Consider the following 20,748-nt stretch of genomic DNA (forward strand, 5'->3'; position numbering starts at 1 on the left):
ATCCAATCAAGTTGACACTTAATATTAACCATCACAGGGTGTTTCTGGATCAGACTAACATTTAAATCGGTCAACTAAGTAAGCAGATTGCACTAATATGAGTGGACCTCATCCAATCAACTGAAGACCTGAATAGAAGAGAAAGGCTAAACTTCCCCAAAGTAAAAGAGAATTCCTCCTGCCTGAATGCATTTGAACTGGGACATCGGCTTTTTCCTGCCTTTGGACTCAAACTGAAACACTGACTCTTCCTGGGTCTTGAGTCTGACAGCCTTTGGATGAGAACTACACCATCAGCTCTTCTGGATATCCAGGTTGCTAACTGACCTGGCAGATCTTTGGACTTGTCAGCCTCCACAATCGCATGAACCAATTCCTTATAATAAATCTGTTTATATATGTATGTATATAAAATATAGATATATTATATATGCGCATTCATTCTATTAGCTATTTCTCTGGAGTACCCTAATACACCCCATAGTAGGAGATCTGAGAAGCACCATTTCATGCCCTCTATGGTCCAATTTTTAAACTACACACATTCAGGAGAACCTCCACACAGATTTGAAAGAACCTCTAAGGTCTCTGTGGGCCTCTCTTACGGAAGGAAAATTTAGAAGGGGGAGGTTAGTAGGATGAACTATAGCCCTTACCACTAGAGTTGCTCTTAGGGCCTCAGTGGTCTTCATCTTCTCCCTTTTCCACTGTCCATTTTAAATTCTTTCACTTTGGTGGGTCTTGGTGGCTTAACGGATGGAGTAACCCAAACCTTCATTCTTGAGGGGGTCCAGTCAATAAACATGAAGATAATTGTGCTTGAAATCGCCTATGGATTTGTATATTATTTGTCTTTTTAATTTTTTAGTCCTGAGGTAATCATTTTAAAATAACTTTTAATGTAATATAAATAAGACTGTATAAATTAAGAAAATCAGCTGAAGTAGGTCCCACTTTACCACACCTCCAAACTATGTATTCTTTATGAGACATGGCAGAGTCTCTTTTCTAATTAGGAAATATTAAGACCTCTATGCCCTCATATGTTGTATCTCCTACAGGAGCAATAACCATACAAAAGGCCAGAATGCCTTCTGCCTCCATTTAATCAAATACTCAGTTGATTATAGATTATGTAAATAAATCTGCTTGAGAAAGGGCTTTTCTTGGCAAAACAAATCAGAATCTGTATTTTAGCTCTGTCAAACCATGCAAGGAAAATAAATAAAAGCTCTGTCAAACCACGCAAGGAAAATAAATAAAAGCATAAACTCAATTCAGTAAATCTTTATTGAGCTCCCACGGGGTACATGAATTTAGGATCTATAATTTACATAAGTAGGAAAGTGTTACTTTAGCCTCCTTTTTAAAAAAAAGCAAATTACAATTTCTGTATATATTTCAAGTGAATCATTTAATGTGAGTGAGGCTCAGTTAGATGTTACCATAAGTATTAACAGAAGAAAAAGGGAAAGCACAAACATTTTCCCTCTACCAGAAAAGGGTCTGATGTAAGATAAACGAGCCTGTTGGTTTAACAATAGCTCATTAAAAAGGCCAGAGAATCTGGGAGAAGAAGACGTACTTGGAAGTACTGTCCTCTGGGGGCCCATTCCCAAAGGACAGCAAAATACTGAAAAAAATTAACTGGCTCAAAAATTATACTGAAAGATAAAAAGAGTTAGTCACAGCTTAGAAAAAAATTCCAGAATAAATGACACTAACTAGATTAGTAATTCTGATGTTTCCTTGTCATAGTACTCTGTGCGAAACAGAGGGACTACAAACTGGTGCCCCTTTGAACAGAGTGGTTTTAAATAATAGATTCTCCAGTGCACCAACTGTATTTTCAAGTATAATTCTGGTATTTGTACCTAGAAATACAGAAGAAAAAGCAGCAAGGAGAAAGTGTCAAGTATATAGGACATAAAATGATTTGGCAGCCCTAGAATTCCCAGTATGAGTCTTTTTCATCAGGAAAATCACATTCTGGCTCAGTCCAAGGTAACACTGGAGGCAATGATATTGATGGCTTGTTATAAGCAGGAGGCAACAGTGAAAGTATTGAATCCTGGCTTTCTTCTTTCATCTGTTAAAGAAACTCAAAATAAGGCTGTTGATATATCATTTCAATACATCAGCTTTGTTAGCAATAAATAACTTTTAAAGAATTTATGTTAAATGTGTTTAAAATTGTTTTCAGGTATTTCCCCTAAAACTGCCTTTGATTCTGGTCATCTGAAAACAGGAAGAAGAGCCAAATAAACTGACTTCTTATCAGAATTACTTTGCCCTTTCATCATTTCTAGCCAACATAGAAAATGTCTCTAAATTAATCAAAATATACACCAAGCATCAGTAACACGTGATGATAGTCCATTTTATTTTTACTCATTCTGTTTTGAAGAATGAAAGTATTTTAGAAAGTCTATAATTGAACTACCAAAAGTTTTCTTGTTTTTAACTTTATTTTGTAACAAAGTTATTAGTAAGAACCTTGGTAACCAAAGTATCTCATCAAGCCAACAAAATAAAGTGACTTTTTAATAGTAATTAAAAACATCGAGACAACAGATGATAGATCAGCTCACCTGTTTGAAGAAAACATGGGACAATAAACTGCTTGCTGATGGCCTGAAATTTTTAAGAAAGTTATAAAAAAAACCTTTATATTAGAATGTAGCTTTCAGGTGTAAAAATATGTTAGAAATTAGGTTTAGAGCTATAAAGCCCAATACGAAAAAAATTAAAAAGAATGTATGTCAGAAGCCCAATTCTTAGCTACAACCTTAACTAAAGGAAATAATTGTAGAAGTATCCTTCAATTAATCCATACTCAACATTTACTGGACACAGTATTTACTGACAGTAACTTAGTAGGGTAACAGCAATTTACATTTTATACTACTTAGAGTCTTAACGTAAATGTGCTAATTAATGTCTAGAAAGAGTAACTGATTTTTACTCTTGATTTTTCTTGTAAAAATCAGTTAGAAAATGGTACAGCTGAGACTGGAGCCCAACTCTTCTGATTTTTTTTTTTCTTTTGAGATGGAGTCTTGCTCTGTCACCTAGGTTACAGTGCAGTGATGTGATCTCGGCTCACTGCAACCTCTGCTTACTGGGTTCAAGTGATTCTCCTCCCTCAGCCTCCCGAGTAGCTGGGACTACAGGTGAATACCACCAAACCCGGCTAATTTTTGTATTTTTAGTAGAGACGGGGTTTCACCATGTTGGCCAGGCTGGTCTTGAACTCCTGACCTCAGGCGATCCACCCGCCTCAGCCTCCCAAAGTTCTGGGATTACAGGCGTGAGCCACTGCACCCAGCCTCTTCTGATTTTGAATCCAGTATTCTTCTCATTTGCTTGTTCCCACTAATTGTTCTTAGCATTGATATTTTCTAGAGTAGACAATATTTTGATCAAAAGATTAGTATTCTCCTGGAAGGGCAATGGTACAAAGCTTCTATAAAATGTAAAACATGTACATTTTGTGCTATTTAGAAGAGATCAATATTACCTTTTCTCAGGATCTTGTTGCAAACAGAGCTGTACCAAGCTAAAGAAGGCAGGAGAGAAGGTTTTTGAGGATGGTGTGTGTAATCGGTCACTATTTACTGTGTGAGTTCCACTGGAGACAAGCACACTTTCTCCAATCCCAGAGTCTACACCTGACCGGGAATTTTTCATTCTGGATTCTGATTGAGGGAAAATACTGATATCCAATGGGCTATAAGGAGGACCTTTCAGTTTCTGTAACAGCATCTAAAAGAAACAGAACTTTCCTTCAACACTTTTCAGGCAAAATATTAAAACAGTAACAACAATATAAAGTTCCTAAGAGTCTATAGCAAACATGTTTAACAGAAATTATCTAGAATGTAAGCAATCTTATGAAAGGCAAGTAGCTCAGGGATTTTAGCAGCACTTACCTGAGTTCGATGCATGTCCTGGAAAGGCACCTGCCCACTGGCTAATTCACATGCTGTAATCCCAACACTGTAAATATCTGATTTCACATTATACCCATGTAAATCCTGTAGGACACAATTAATTTGAAGTCTTTTAGTGCAAATAAATTAACCAAAAGTTATACACATGTGCTTTTTTGATAAAGAATGGTGAACAATAATGGAAAAGAAACCCATAAGTGACAAATCAAGACACACTTCATATATGGTATTTAATTTCCTAACATAATTTTGACAAGGAAGAGAAATAAAGTCTTGCAGAAGGCCATTCACCAATCCAAATATAAAGACACAGCTGTACTTTGGTCAAACTCTGAAGACACTTGAGACACAGACAACCCAATGCAACGGCCACACCTGACCTGTCTCAGTAGTTCTGGACTCAGCCACGGCTGCACTGATGTGCTGAACTGTGGGAAATCATACACAGCCCTATGCCTCTGTCCATGCTTAACCAAACTATGCAGATGGGACAGGCCAGAGAGGGTCACTAGGCCATCACCAGAAATGAGGATATGGCTGGCTTTAATACTCCTAGAACAAAAAGAAACAATCCTAAGTAATAGGAAACTGGCCAACGAAGAAAGAATAAAAATCTGGCAGGAACAAATCCATATATTCTCTTGGAAATTAAATATCCTTTATAAAACAGCAGTATAAACTGCAAAACTACTGCAAAACTGCTGTTTACAGAGGAAACGTTCAGGGAATAGGAATTCTTTCAGCTACTTACTACAGCACCAACACAAGTAAAGATATAATTGAAAGCTACGTGTTAAGAACTGATGGCCGGCCACGGTGGCTCACACCTGTAATCCCAGCACTTTGGGAGGCTGAAGCGGGCAGATCATGAGGTCAGGAGATCGAGGCCATCCTGGATAACATGGTGAAATCCCGTCTCTACTAAAAATACAAAAAATTAGCCAGGCGTGGTGGCAGGTGCCTGTAGTCCCAGCTACTTGGGAGGCCGAGGCAGGAGAATGGCATGAACCCAGGAGGTGGAGCTTGCAGTGAGCCGAGATCGCACCACTGCACGCCAGCCTGGGGGACAGAGCGAGACTCTGTCTCAAAAAAAAAACAAAAAAAACTGATAATATTTTTTCAAACAAGGAATGGAATCAAATAATTAATTTCACTTTTTTTTTTTTTTTTTGAGACAGAGTCTCACTCTGTGGCCCAGGCTGGAGTGCAGTGGCGTGATCTTGGCTCACTGCAACCTTCACCTCCTGGGTTCAAGTGATTCTCCTGCCTCAGCCTCCTGAGTAGCTGGGACTGCAGGTGTGTGCCACCATACCTGGCTAATTTTTTTTTTTTTTTGTATTTTTAGTAGAGACAGGGTTTCACCATCTTGGCCAGGCTAGTCTCAAACTCCTGACCTCAAGTGATCTGCCTGCCTCGGCCTCTCAAAGTGCTGGGATTACAGGCATGAGCCACCATGCTTGGCCAATTTCACTATTTTTGAATGCTGTTGCAAAACACCTAATAAGTTATCTAAAATCAGTATTTGAAATATAAGGTTATAAAGCTAAATGTAATACTATCCAATAAAAGTCTCTCATACATCATTTATAAAAATATATCTTATACATTTCCTTTAATTGTCAGATAAATTATAAGAGCCTTGTTTTTCGATCCCAAACACTGAATTTGGAAACTTAACAGAGGAGGATGGCCAGTCATCTGGTGACATATAATGAAACCTCAGTTAAACTGAATATAGTGTGTTGGAAATCCTTGGTTAACTAGAATTTTGCTAAAAAAAAAAGTAAGACAAAAAGCTTTAAGGAGATTGAAACAAGCAATAGGAAAGCAAGCTTATTTAAAAGTAACTTAATTAAAAAGTAAGACAAAATCACAGTATATCTTAGAATAGCACTGTTTTTAACATTCAGTCAATCACTTTTGCATATACACTTTGGTAACAAGAGAAGTGATATTTAGTACAATCTCAAGGTACGGCAAAATAAGAAATCAAAGAAAAGTTTAATTCCAATTTATGTATAAGAGGGAAAGCAGATAATGAAGCTCTTCATTTGCTTAAACAAAAACAAAACGAAAAACACCCAGCTAACTAGGATCCCATTTCCTACAGCCCATCTCCTGAACATCCTCATTAGATTGAGACTGTAAGCTCCATGAGGGCAGGCACTCCATCCCAGCCCCAAGAACTGCTTGGCACAGAGGATGTGGTCTGAACATGTTTGGTGAATGGACATAAAATGTAAGCAATCCACTGCACCTAATGGTCCCTTCCTCCCTCAATTTTCACTTACAAGTTTCCTATCCCCTTTTTCTTTTTTTTTTTTTGAGACAGAGTCTTGCTCTGTCGCCCAGGCTGGAGTGCAATGGCACTATCTTGGCTCACTGGAAGTTCTGCCTCCTGGGTTCATGCCATTCTCCTGCCTCAGCCTCCCGAGTAGCTGGGACTACAGGCGCCTGCCACCACGCCCAGCTAAATTTTTTTGTATTTTTAGTAGAGACAGAAGGTTTCACCGTGTTAGCCAGGATGGTCTCAATCTCCTGACCTCGTGATCCACCCGCCTCGGCCTCCCAAAGTGCTGGGATTACAGGCATGAGCCACCACGCCCAGCCCCATCCCCTTTTTCTAACATTCAACTGCTCCTTCCTAAAACCTCCTTCAAAGAGTTCTTCCATTAAAATTATTTCATTTAATAAAATACAAATAAGTAAATACCTGTGAATACAGCCATTTTGGTGCAGATAGTTCAACCCTCTCACTGCTCCAAAGAGAATGTTTCTTATTAAAGTTTCACTCATTCCTTCAGGAAAATAGGTCCTCAAGAGTTGACTTGCTGAACCTGAAAGAAACCCCTAAAATCCTTAGATGAACATTGAAAGTGGTTTTGCTTCCAGCTGTATTTTAATGTTCTTTTCAACCATAAACACAAACATATCTGTTACTTTTTGGAGTCTAACCCAAACAACACTTTCCCACACAAACATGATTTTCTTTCAAGAATCTTTAAACAATTTTTTGTAATGACACTCTAGAGATTAGGAAAGAGAACTGATTTGTCAATATGATTGAATAAAAATACATTCTGTGTGTGGAGATATATATATATATATATATTTTCTTAAATCCAGAAGCAATTCACAAAAGCTGTCCTAAAAATCAAAGCTCTAGAATCCATTCACTATTTATTCAACACAATTATTGAACACTACTTTGTGCTAAGTACTACGTGAGCACCTGGGGACACCACAAATAAAAAATATATAAATGATCCTGGCCCTCAAGAAGCACAAGTCCAGTGAGGGACATGGACACACACAAAGATGTTTCTAATACAGTGAAATAGTTTACAATGCAGTGAAACAGGGACAGGGATGGGGTGCAAAGGGGGAAAAACAACTTCTTCCTGCAGAATAACAGTAGGTCTCCATTAAAAGAGGGGAAGGAAGCTGAAGGGAAGACACAGCTTGTGCAAAGGCACGGAATTCTTGGAAAAGCAGTGGTGGTTCACTGATCATCATACCAATTCTTACTTTTTTCTGCAGACTAACATTCAACATGTACCAGATATAGAAATATAATATGAAATCTAAAATCAGTCATTAGACTTATAAATTAAATGTGGCAAATCATAAATCTAAAATCCCAACTTATCTGTATAATTATAACATCTAGGCTAAATTAATTGATTTAAAACCAGCATTCTTACCATAGGCCATAAATGGAGAAATAACCCAAAGCCAGCTGCCAACAGTGAAAACTGTCCAATAAGTTGTAATATTGGGATGCCGGAAAAAGTGGGATAGAATCACGGCTTTCTAGGATAAATACACAAGAGACAAGACATTTAAAAACAACCCTTTTTTCCTTACGATGAAAATGGCAGTCATGGCAGCTAATACTCAAGGGCGCTTATTAGTGAAAGCACTGTTCTTAGTGCTTTTATCTATTTAAATCTCACAACCACTCCATGAAGTATGTGATATTATGATTCCCATTTTTCAGAAGACAACACTTAAAAATGAGTTAGAAAACCTGTCCAAAAGCATGCAATTAATAAAAAGAAGTGGAAGTAGAATGTGAACTTAGTTTCCTTCTAGGGTCATACTCTTAATAACTGTACTATGTTCGTATTATAAAAACATTTAAAAATACATAAAAATCCCTCTATCGCTACCCCACAGAGAGCCACTGTTAACATTTTAGTATAGTTTCTCCTAGTCTTTTTTTGTTTGTGTAATATACATGTGCACATATAAATATTTTAAGAATTGGGGCCGGGCGCGGTGGCTCACACCTGTAATCCTAGCACTTTGGGAGGCCGAGGCGGGCAGATCACGAGGTCAGGAGATCAAGACCATCCTAGCTAACACGGTGAAACCCCATCTCTACTAAAAATACAAAAAGTTAGCAAGGCATGGTGGCGGGCGCCTGTATTTCCAGCTACTAGGGAGGCTGAAGCAGGACAATGGTGTGAACTCAGGAGGCGGAGCTTGCAGTGAGCCAAGATCGCGCCACTACACTCCAGCCTGGGTGACAGAGCGAGACTCGTCTCAAAAAAAAAAAAAAAAAGAATTGGAACAATATCCAAATAAAATCCTTTCCCCCTTTATATCAAAAATGATTAGTGACAATAAAAATGGTATTATAAGATACCTGAAATGCAATTCTGTCAAAATTTGTCATTCAGAAATTAATTTTGCTTAACTGATTGAAAAGGAAACTGTTTTTTATTTCTTCCATTTCCTTATGTGACTATTTAGGATGGGACTGACTAGCGGTATTGTAATACTCCAGACTAGCATTTTGAATATGATATTCATTTGAAGGAGCAGCAGTTACCAAAGTTTGAATATATTTGTTCTTTCATATAGTGAATCTGGCTTCCAAGTATTCTTTCCAATTCTGTAACTGCATGTTAATTAGAAGAAATCTGTATTTCCCTAACAGAAGAACTATTAGTTTGGGGGAGAAAATTCTTACAGATGTAATCTCCTCAAATAAACATTATATTAAATACAATCACCCCTTAGTATCCATGGAGCATTGGTTCCAGGACTGCATCCCCTGACCGCCTCCTACACACCACCCCACGAATGTACTAAAATCTAAGAATGCTCAAAGTCCTTTGTATAAAATGGCATAATATTCGCATATAAGCTATGCACATCCTCCTATATACTTTAAATCATTTCTAGGTTACTTATAATGCCTAATACAATGTAAATGCTATGTAAATAGTTATGCTGTGTTTTATTTGTACTATTTTTTATTGTATTATTTATTTTAAAATATATATTTTCTATTCACAATTGGTTGAATCTGCAGATGTGGAACCAGTGGATACAGAGGCCCAACTATGTATCATTTTCTTCATATTGTTACCTGTAAAGCTTTCAGGCGTTCTTCATTGCAGTTTTCCAGATTTGTAATTTTTATAGTTACCAGTGTTCCCGTGGGAGTATGCCGTGCAAGATGGACAGAAGTCAAGTTGTCAAATCCTCTTCCTGTAATCAGACATAAAACTCATGTTAGTAACCAAAGAAGAAAAAAAAATTGACAACTCAGACATCATCAAAATTGAAAAGTCTTGCTCTTCAAAAAGTACTGTTAAGAAAATGAAAAGGCACACTACTGATTCAAAGTATTAATAATACTTATCAAGCAATCCAATTAAAAAACAGGCAGAGGATTAAACAGGCAATCCACAAAATAAGATATAGGAACAGCCAATATGCATATGAAAAGATGCTCAAGATAGAGAAATGCAAATTAAAACAGTGACACAGCATTATATATCTATTATAATGACTAAAATTGTGACTTGATAAACCAATCACGATATACTCACACAATGGAATGCTACTCAGCAATCCCCTGTCCCCACTCCCAGTCCCTGGCAACCACCGATCTGATTTTTGTCACATAAATGGTATCAAAAAGAACACAGTCGTCAGCTTCTTTTGTGTTTAGCTTCTTTCACTTGGCATATGCTTCTGAGACTCATCCACGTTGTTGTATGTATCAGCAATTAATTTCTATTGCTGAGCAATAACAATTGTATGCTATACCACAATTTATCCACTTATAATGCTGATGGTTATTAGGGTGTTTTCAGTTTTTGGTGACTATAAAGCTGCCAAAAACATTCCCACACAGGTTTTTAAGTAGACATATGTTTTCATTTATCTTTGGCAAATATCTGCGAGTGAGATTGGTGGGTCATGTGGTAAATGTATGCTTAACATTATAAAAAGTTGCCAAATTGTTTTCAAAAGTGGCTGAATCATTTCATATTCCCACAAACAATGTATAGGAGCTGTCACTGCCTGACATACTCACCAGCATTTGGTATCGTCAGCTTTTTAAATGTAAAACACCTAAAGTGGCACCTGCTAGCAGCCACCTAATAAATGTCAGTTACCTCCCTCTCTCCATGGTCACCAAATTTTGTCAGTTTTATTTTTGAAATGAAGTTAATCTCAAATTCATCTCCTCCCCTCAGTGTCAGCATCACTGACTTAGTTTGAGCCCTGTCCTGTCGCCCTGGATGTATGCAGTGACTCCCTCATATGCCCTGCATTCTCAGCCAGGGCACACACCAGAATTACTGAGGGAACTACTGCAAAATGCCTCTGCCTTGGCCCCACTCCCCAGAATTTGTCTTCATCTTCCCAGAGATGATGTCAATTCCAAGTGTTCCACCATGCTTTGTTTCCCTAGAACCTAACACAATCACTGGTGTGTAGTGTTTAATAGATATTTCTAAATATTCAGAGCAAATGTTTCATGTATGTAAAGTTATAAACAATAACCCATCCTATTCCACACTTAACTGAAAAAGCTTTCTACTACAAATGATATTTTAGATAAATTTTTAAACTAAGAAGCAATTTAAAGGACTGTGACTGAAAAGATTTAGATGACTTGATTTTACTTAATACCCAGTAAAAATTATACCCATAAAATAGATGCTTCCCACAATAAACACACAAATAAAAAGTATTTAGTGTCTTCCTCATCTAAATGTACTTCAATGGAAAAGTAAATGTTCTAGATAGTAATCTTGAAAAAATCTGAGTCATTATTTTAAGATAGACATAAATTAACTGAATCCACTTGACTGACACAATTAGCATCTAGTTTTATGCTGGAGGTAACAACAGAAAAACACTTGCCTACAAAATAATCTTTTTGTCATCAATTTAATTTCTAGCACTGAAAGGTCAATTAGAAATTCAGGATTATTACCTATTTCTACTTGGAGCTCGTAGTGAGAAACGTTGGTGGAACATAGTACTTCACTGGCTCTAGTGGATGGAGGTGACCAGGAAAGGGTTGGCTCATTGACCTGCGTTTGTTTTTAAAGATAAAAACAAAATAGATGAAATTCTTGGTCCCCCTGCCCCAGTATAAAACACTGGTGTTATATTTTCAAACCCAGAGGTGCTCATTAGGAAGGTACTGCAAGGTGGCTTAAGACACTGTTTTAAGATCTAAAATGAATTTACCAGTTGCTCATTGATGTTAGTTAGAAAGCTGTTAGCCTATGGAGAGGGCAGGAAAAGCAGATTTACAGATAGCAAGGAATACTTCCCAGTGTAATTTCCAGTAAAATGTTTAGGAGTTGTGAAGAATGTTAATTCTTCAGGATAGCTGACAATTGTACCAAGCGAAGAGCTGCAGGGACCTGTGAGGGATATTCTATGCTTATGCTCTTGCTTCAAGCTAGAACCATATTTTGCACAAGATACATGCTCTGCTAGTGAAGATGTTAACAGTCAAGGAACAGTTTCCAGACTGCAGCCTATTAAAATTGCTGATGAAGTTTTTTGCAAGAGGAATCAGATGGGAGGTCAGAAAGAAAAATAAAAGGAGATAGACCTCCTAAGTGAATGACCAAGTACTGACAGGTCTCATGGTGTGCTTTGGAGTGAGAGGCAGGTTTGTACCTGAATACAGTGACAGTGAAATAACATGGATGTATGAAAAAGAAGCATAAACTACTGGCTTCATATGATAGCCATGAGGGTCTCCCAATGGATGTAAGTACTCCAAAGGACACTTAGGAGCCTCTACAGACAGGTGGCAGGGGAAGGAAGAAAGGGGAAAAATAACATTACTATGTGCTAGGAATTGTGTTAACTCCTTTTCACATTCTTGGCTCTTTTTAATGAAGAGACAGAGATGGAGTTTGAAACAGTGACAGGATTAAATGTTCCCTGAACTTTAAGAGAGCAGGAAAAAAGGAATTATAAACGCATGGCTAAAGATGAATAAGGGTGACTATTGTTCAAGAGGAATGAAAGAATGTAAAAAGAAATTCTACTATACGATTGGAAATAATCCTGATGAGAAAACAAATCAAAATAAAGCAATTTAGTTTCTCTTTTTTTCTGCCTCTTTACAATCTGATGGAAGCAATTCAGTTCCTTTAAAACAGGTAGTCTTCAGATAAACTCGGATTTAAAGACCACATAAAAGAGACAGAAAGAACATTTAACAGCTTTAAAATTTTTTAAGTGATATCAACCTGTAAGCCTGTCAGGAAGGCTAGAGACGTAATGAACTAAGGCTTATAGTTCACAGGCTTGGAAAAAACGGCATAATGTTACTGGGTGATGGACTAAAATCACAACTAATCGGCCTCTATTTTGCTTCCATCTATTCCATTAGGGAATTAGTCTTATTTAAACTAGAAGGGACACATGTTGTAAATAAGTATTCAAAGCTCTAAACAGGTTGTTTTAAGTAGGTTCAAACCTCCAGGCCCAGGGCAATTATACTACCAAGTTTGCAACTATGGTAGAACTCAGATGAAAAACCAGAATAAAAGTAGCAAACAATGACCCAATTTTCAAAAAGAGAGAAAACTACAAAGGGGCAAGCTTGATGCTGCTGCCCAGCAAAGTCAGAGATCAAATTATTCGGTAGGTGAATTATGGGCACTTTAAAAAGCCACATGGTCATCACAACAAGACAACTCAGATTTACTAAGAGTAAATCATCCCAAACTAACCTCACTTCTCTTTTTCATTTGACCAGTTAGATGATAGAAAGCAAAAATTATGGCAAAGTCCTTGCCTTTGCTCTGTTAAACTTTTTAATGACTTCCTGAAAATGAAAAAGGCTGGCTTGAAAAAAGAAAAAGTATGCATCATGCATTGCTGGGCATAGCTAATTACCAAAAAAAAAAAAGAAAGAAAAAAAAGAAAAATAAAAGGCAGGACTCACAATCATCCTGAACAGCTAGAAGAATGGGCCCAGATCAGGAAAATTTTACAAGGATAAATGCAAAACCTTACAATTAAGTTAAAAAAAAAAAAGCAATAGCCTAAATACAAAATTAAGGATACCAGGTTTATGACTTGGAGGTTTCAGTCAATAGCATAATAGAGAAGGTTAAATAAAAGCACAATATTGAGCTACATTTACAGAAGCAAAATTGAGCAGACTGGAAGAGACAAGAGTTTCACTGTATTCTGAAATGATTAGTTAGTATCTGGAGCACCATGGATAATTGAGACACCACAATTTAAGAGGGAATTATAAAATGGTGATTGTAAAATGGTGATGCCTAGAGAAGGCCAACCAAGTTGGTAAAGGTTCCAGCAACAATGAAGGAGTTGGAAATATTTAATCTGGAAAAGAAAACATTAAGAATATAGTTGCCATTTGCAAGTGACCAAACTAATATAGAAGGGTGAACAATTGTTCAGCGAGGAGAGCTGAGATCAACAGATGGAAGCTCCAGGAAGCAGATTTCAGTTCCGCATAAGAAATATGGAGTAACCGGTGCCATCCAAGTGTGGCTCAGGCATTAAGCTGCCTCTTTCCATTATCCTCTCTCCATTGATATATTTGGAGGTTGGACGACCACCATTGACAGTAGTTGAGCTACAAGGAGGTACAAGAACTGGAAGTGAAGAGGGAATGGTCAGCAATTGGAAGGCTAGAAAAAGAAAAGTTTTGATGCCCACAAATGTCTGCTTGCAGTGAAAGGAAGTACTGTGATAAGAATTTCAAGTACTTTGACAGCTGCCATTAGTTCTCCATTATACATTAAACTGCTTCTAATTATGATTTGGTTTCCCATGTAACTTTTCTATAAGAGTGGATTGATGATACAATGTAAGGGCACCATTTCCTCTAGCACTGGGAGACTGGGTTTATAATGAGCTTGATTAATGTGGATCTGATACTGAAATATGGATCCACTCTAGGTTTGCTGACTAAATCCAGTTTATGATCCTAAGAGGCTGAGGAACAGACCCTACAGCATAGTTCAATAATCAAGCCAATGAATAGCACTCCGAAGTGTTTTCAGAGAGATCCTGCCAGAATTTTACTTGTGGTGAAACATACCTTTCTGTATGTTTCTATTTTTCTATGATGACTATTTTTCTATGATGGAGCTCTTTTTATTTAAATTTCTACAATGAACTCTCGGAGATATTGTAGAGAACACTCCCTGCATAAGTTGAAAATTAGACTAGATGGCCTCTCATGAATCACCGTAATGCTAAAATTGCATTATTTTAAAAAGCAGCATCTCAGCTCAAACATTACTGCCTTTCATTTGCAAAGGTTAACTATAGAAAATGAATTTTCCTACAGATAGAGGGGTTTCCAAAGTTATAGGAGACATATATCACCTGGAAAACCAGACTGTCCTCCAAACATGATATTTTAACATAAAATTTAATCCTATCTATAAAGTCCAGGCCAATGGAGAACAAGTTGTCCAAAGAAAAGACAACAGATGGTGTTTTACAGCATGACTCAGAGAGTGCACAAGGAAGTTTTTCTAGTCATCAGGCACCAGTTTCCAGCTGGTGTCAACTTACATTGTACAACTTTTCCAATTCATTTTTCCATGAGAGACTTCAGATTATGCTTCTGCTTCTCTCACTGAAGATTTTAGTCTAACTCTACTAACAGAGAGAGATGTGACATTTCAATCCTTAAATTATAAAAAGGCTCCAACCTGAAGATTTGAAGGATTCAGGTGGCAGCTCTGAACGTTTGCTTAGTTCTAGGCCTCTCTCTCGGTAACAGCATGGAGACAAGAATCACTTTACTTTCTGCCTCACCCAAAGGGAATTACTTGAATTAAAACTCAGACTGGGAGGGAGGTGGATAAAGATGGCTGAATGCAACCCTCCAGCAATCTTCCCCCACCCTTCAGGAACACCAAATTGAACAACTATCCAAACAAGAAGGCACCTTCGTAAGAATAAAAAATCAGGTGAGCTATCACAGTACCTGGTTTTAACTTCCTATCACTGAAAGAGGCACTGAAAAGGGTAGGAAAGACAGTCTTGAATAGCTGATGCCTCCCCTCCCGCATTCCCCGGGGAGGGATAGTGCAGGGATTGTGGGACTTTGCACTGGAACTCAGTGTTGCCTGTCACAGCAGAGAGCAACACAGTAAAGAATTCAGCCAGCGCCCAAGGAGGGAGCATTTAGATCAGCCTTAGCCAGAAGGGAATCACCCATCCCAGCAGTTGGAACCTGAATTCCAGCAAGCCTTGTCTGCCACCATAGGCTGAAGCCCTCTGGGGTCCTAAATAAACTTGAAAGGTAGTCTAGGCCACAAGGACTTCAATTCCAGGGCAATTCCTGGTGCTGTGCTGGGCTTGGAGCCAGTGGACTTGGGGGGCCCATGACCTAGTGAGACACCAGCCAGGGCGGCCAAGGGAGTGCTTCTGTCACTCCTATTCCAACCCCAGACAGTGCAGCTTGTAGCTCCAGGAGATTATTTCCTTTCCCTTGAGAAGGGGAGAGGAAAGGGAAGAATAAAGACGACTTTGTCTTGCAACTTGGATACCAGCTCAGCCACAGTAGAACTGGACACCAGGCAGAGTCCTGAGGCCCCCATTCCAAGCCCTAGCTCCTGGACAACATTTCTAGACACACTCTGGGCCAGAAGGAAAACTGCTCCCATGAAGGGAAGGACCTAGTTCTGGCAGGATCGAACACCTGCTGACTAAGACCTTGCACCTTGAATAAACATCAACAGTACCCAGGCAGTACTTGCTGTGGGCCTTGGGTGAAACTCAGGGCCATGCTTGCTTCAGGTGTAAACCAGCACATTCCCAACTGTGGTGGCCACAGGTAGAGGCCCCTTCTGCTTGAGTAGAGGAGAGGGGACAGTAAAGGGGGCTTGGTCTTGCAGCTTGGGTACCAGCTCAGCCACAGTAGGCTAGAGCACCAAGCAGACTCCTGGGGTCCCTGATTCTAGGCCTTGGCTCCTGGATAGCACTTCTGGACTGGCCCTGGGCTAAAGGGTAGCCCACTGCCCTGAAGGGAGAAACCCAGACCTGGCAATATTCACCACAAGCTGACAAAGAGCCCTCGGGCCTTGAGTGAACGCTGGCAATAGCCAGGCAGGACTCTGCTATGGGCCTGGGACAATGGTGGCCATGAGGAGAGACTCCTTCTGCCTGAGGAAAGGAGAGGGAAGAATGGGAAGGACTTTGTCCTGTGGTTTGGGTGCCAGCTCAGCTGCAGTAGAATAGAGCACAAAGTAGATTCCTAAGGTTCCTGACCCATGGCCCTGGCTCCCAGAAGGCATTTCTGGACCCACCCAGGGCCAGGTGGGGAGCTCACTGCCCTGAAGAGAAGGACATAGCCTGGCTGGATTCAACACTTGGTGACTGAAGAGCCCTTGGTATCCTTGAGTGAACATCCAGCTGGGCAGTGGTGGCTGCAGGCCTGGGGCAAGACTCAGTGCTGTGCTGAGCTTCAGGTCTGACCCAGTGCAGTCCTAGTGGTGGTGGCAACAGGGGTAATTGTGTCACCCCTCGCCCAGCTCCAGGCAGCTCAGCATGGAGAGAGAAACTGTTTGGGGGAAAAGTAAGGGAAGAAAACGAGATTCCTTGCCTAGTAATCTAGGTAATTCTCTCAGACCTTACCCAAGACCACCAAGATGGTACCTCTGTGAGTCTGCAAGAGTCACAGTTTTGCTGGGCTTGAAGTCGTCCCTAATGCAGATAGAGTTACAGTGACCAAAGCCTTAGATCACAATACTCAATTCCCTGTAAATACTTGCAAGCCTTCCCAAGAAGGATGGGTACAAATAAGTTCAGCCTTCAAAGACTATGATAAATACCTAACTCTTCAATGCCCAGACATTAGTGAACATCCACAAGCATCAAGAACATCTAGGAAAATATGATTTCACCAAATGAGCAAAGTAAGGTACCAGTGACGAATCCCAAAGTGACAGAGATACGTGACCTTCCAGACAGAGAATTTGAAATAGCTGTTTTGAGGAAGTTCAACAAATTTCAAGATAACACAGAGAAGGAATTCAGAATCCCATCAGATAAATTTAACAGAGATAGAAATAATTTTTTAAAAATCAAGCAAATTCTAATTCAACTGACATACTGAAGAATGCATTAGTCTCTGAATAGCAAAATTGATCAAGCAGAAGAAAGAAGTAGTGAGACTGAAGACAGGCTATTTGAAAATACAGAGAAGACAAAAGAAAAAAGAATATGAAAGAATGAAGCACACCTATAAGATCTAGAAAACAGCCTCAAAAGGGCATATCTAAGAGTTATTGGCATTGAAGAGGAGGTAGAGAAAGAAATCAGAATAGAAAGTTTATTCAAAGGGATAATGAGAACTTTCCAAGCCTAGAGAAAGATATCAATATCCAAGTATCCAAGATATCAATATTCAGTATCCAAGAAGGTTATGGAACACGCAGCAGATTTAACCCAAAAAAGACATTTAACAATCAAACTTCCCAAGGTCAAGGATAAAGAAAGGATACTAAAAGAAGTAAGAAAAAAGAAAGAACATATAAAGGGGCTCCAATACATCTTGCAGCAGACTTATCAGTGGAAACCTTACAGGCCAGGAGAGAGTAGCATAACATATTTAAAGTGCTGAAGGAAAAACTTTTTTTTTTTTTTTTTTGAGACAGAGTCTCACTCTGTCACCCAGGCTGGAGTGCAATGGTGCAATCCTGGCTCACTGCAACCTCCACCTCCCAAGTTCAAGCAATTCTCCTGACTCAGCCTCCCAAGTAGGCGGGATTATATGCGTGTGCCACCACACCCAGCTAATTTTTTGTATTTTTAGTAGAGATGGAGTTTCACTATGTTAGCCAGGACGGTCTTAATCTCCTGACCTTGTGATCCGCCCACCCTGGCCTCCCAGAGTGCTGGGATTACAGGTGTGAGCCACCGCATCCAGTGAAAAACTTTCATAGTTTATCCAGTGAAAATATCCTTCAAACATGGAAGGAGAAATAAAGACTTTTCCAGACAAACAAAAGCTGAGGGATTTCATCAATGCCAGACCTCTCCTACAAGAAATGCTAAAGGGAGTTTTTCAATCTGAAAGAAAAGGATGTTAACAAGAAGTAAGAAATTATCTGAAGGTACAAAACTCACTGGTAATAATAAATACACAGATAAAAACAGACTATTATAACATTGTAATTGTGGTGTGTAAACTACTCATATCTTGAGTAGAAAGATTAAAAGATGAACAAATGATAACTACAATGCCTTTTCAAAATAGTATAAGAAGATATAAATAGAAACCACAAAAAGTTAAAAAACAGGAGGAATGAAGTTAAAGTGTACAGTTTTTATTAGTTCTCTTTGCCTGTTTGTTTTTGCAATCAGTGTCAAGTTGTCAGTTTAAAATAACATGTTATAAGATGTTATTTGCAAGCCTCATGGTAACCTCAAATCATAAAATCTACAACACATACACACACAAAAAAATTAAAAACAAGAAACTAAAACATACTGCCAGAGAAAATAAACTTCACAAAAAGGAAGAACACAGGAAGGAAGGAAGAGAATACAAAACAAATAACAAGAGCCAGCAGTTAAGTCCTTATTAATAATAACACTGAATGTCAATGGATTAAACTCTCCAATGAATAGACATAGAGTAGCTGAATCAATTAAAAAAAAGATTCAATTATCTGTTGCCTACAAGAACCACACTTCACCTATAAAGACACACACAGACTGAAAATAAATAGTGGAAGAAAAACATTCCATATAAATGGAAACTGAAAAAGAACAGAAGTTGATATACATGTATATCAGGCAAAATAAATTTCAAGGCAAAACTTGAAAAAAAAAAAAAGAGACATGGAAGGTCATTATATAATCCTAAGCAAAAAGAACAAAACTGAAGGAATCACATTACCTGACTTCAAAATTATACTACAGAGCTATTATAACCAAAACAGCATTGTACTTGTATACAAACAGACACACAGACCAATGGAACAGAACAGAGAACTCAGAAATAAATCCATACTACAGTGAACTCATTTTTGACAAAGATGCCAAGAACATTCACTGGGGAAAGGACAGTCTCTTCAATAAGTGGTGCTGGGAAAACTGGATATTTGTATGCAGAAGAATGAAAGTAGACCCCTATCTCTTGCTAGATTAAAAAATAAAATTGAAATGGATTAAAGACTTAAATCTAAGACCTCAAACTATGAAATTACTACAAGAAAACATGGAGGAAGCTGTCCAGGAAATTGGTCTGGACAAAGATTAATTGAGTAATACCCCCAAAGTAGAGGCAATCAAGCAAAAATGGACAAATGAGATCACAGCGAGTTAAAAAGCTTCTGCACAGCAAAAGAAAAGACAAAGTGAAGAGACAACCTACAGAATGGGAGAAAATATTTGCAAATTACCCATCTGATAAGGGATTAATAACCAGAATATATAAGGAGCTCAAACAATCCAATTTAAAAAAATCTAACAATCTGATTTAAAAATGGGCTAGATCTAGAAATAGACATTTCTCAAAAGAAGACATACAGTTCTGGGCACATTGGCTCACACCTGTAAGCCCAATACTTTGGGAGGCTGAGGTGGGAGGATCACTTGAGGCCAGAAGTTCAAGATCAGCCTGGTCAACATAGTGAGACCTCTTTTAATTAGCTGGGTGTGGTAATACATGCCTGTAGTCCTAGCCTATCAATAACCTGAGGTGAAAGGATTGCTTGAACCCAGGAGTTCAAGGCTGCTGTGAGCTATGATTACACCACTGCAGTGCAGCCTGGGTGGCAAAGCAAGATGCCATCTCTAAAAAAATAAAAATAAAAATAATTTTTTTTAAAAGATGACTTACAAATGGCAAACAGGTATATGAAAAAGTGCTCAACATCACTGATCATCAGAGAAATGCAAATCAAAACTACAAGGGAATATCATCTCACCCTAGTTAAAATGGCTTTTATCCAAAAGACAGGCAATAGCAAATGCTGGTGAGGATATGGAGAAAAGAGAACCCTCATATGCTGTTGGTGATAATGCAAATTAGTACAACCACTATGGAGAACAGTATGGAGGTTCCTCAAAAACCTAAAAAAAAAACAAAAAAACTACCATATGATTCAGCAATCCCACTGACAGGTATATATCCAAAAGAAAAGAAATCAGTATATTGAAGAGATATATACACATCCATGTTTATTGCAGCACTATTGACAATAGCTAAGATTTGGAAGAAACCTAAGTGTCCATCAACAGATGAATGGATAAAGAAAATGTGGTACATATGTAAAATGGAATACTATTTAGCCACAAAAAAGAATGAGATACTACCATTCGCAACAACACGGATGGAAGTGAAGGACATCATGTTAAGTGAAATATGGCAGGCCCAGAAAGACAAACTTCACATGTTCTCACTCACTTGTGGGAGCTAAAAATTAAAATAATTGAACTCATGGAGATAGAGAATAGAGGCCACTCTGCAGGGCAGAGTGGAGATGGTTAATGAGTACAAAAATATAGT

The 20,748-nt window shown here is 38.5% G+C and overlaps 1 protein-coding gene across 3 annotated transcripts in view; it reads right to left on the reverse strand.

The window, feature by feature from the left end:
- Positions 1-1,271: 1,271 nt before the first annotated feature.
- Positions 1,272-20,748, reverse strand: part of STRADB (STE20 related adaptor beta) — a 28,832-nt gene continuing 9,355 nt past the window's right edge. Inside the window, exons 4-12 of one of the 3 annotated variants that reach the window (XM_032754982.2) lie at positions 11,200-11,299; positions 9,334-9,455; positions 7,658-7,766; positions 6,667-6,790; positions 4,334-4,505; positions 3,933-4,037; positions 3,521-3,765; positions 2,592-2,634; positions 1,272-2,089 (exon numbers count right to left, since the gene is read on the reverse strand). In XM_032754982.2, the coding sequence (XP_032610873.1) occupies positions 1,946-2,089; positions 2,592-2,634; positions 3,521-3,765; positions 3,933-4,037; positions 4,334-4,505; positions 6,667-6,790; positions 7,658-7,766; positions 9,334-9,455; positions 11,200-11,299 (1,164 nt within the window). In that variant the 3' untranslated portion in view covers positions 1,272-1,945. Of the gene's footprint in view, positions 2,090-2,591; positions 3,402-3,520; positions 3,766-3,932; positions 4,038-4,333; positions 4,506-6,666; positions 6,791-7,657; positions 7,767-9,333; positions 9,456-11,199; positions 11,300-20,748 lie in introns of all 3 variants that reach the window. The other 2 variants (XR_009213724.1, XM_058439749.1) reach the window with 2 other exon arrangements.

Source organism: Hylobates moloch, unplaced genomic scaffold (genome assembly GCF_009828535.3).
Source record: "Hylobates moloch isolate HMO894 unplaced genomic scaffold, HMol_V3 SCAFFOLD_1, whole genome shotgun sequence".
NCBI lineage: Eukaryota > Metazoa > Chordata > Mammalia > Primates > Hylobatidae > Hylobates > Hylobates moloch.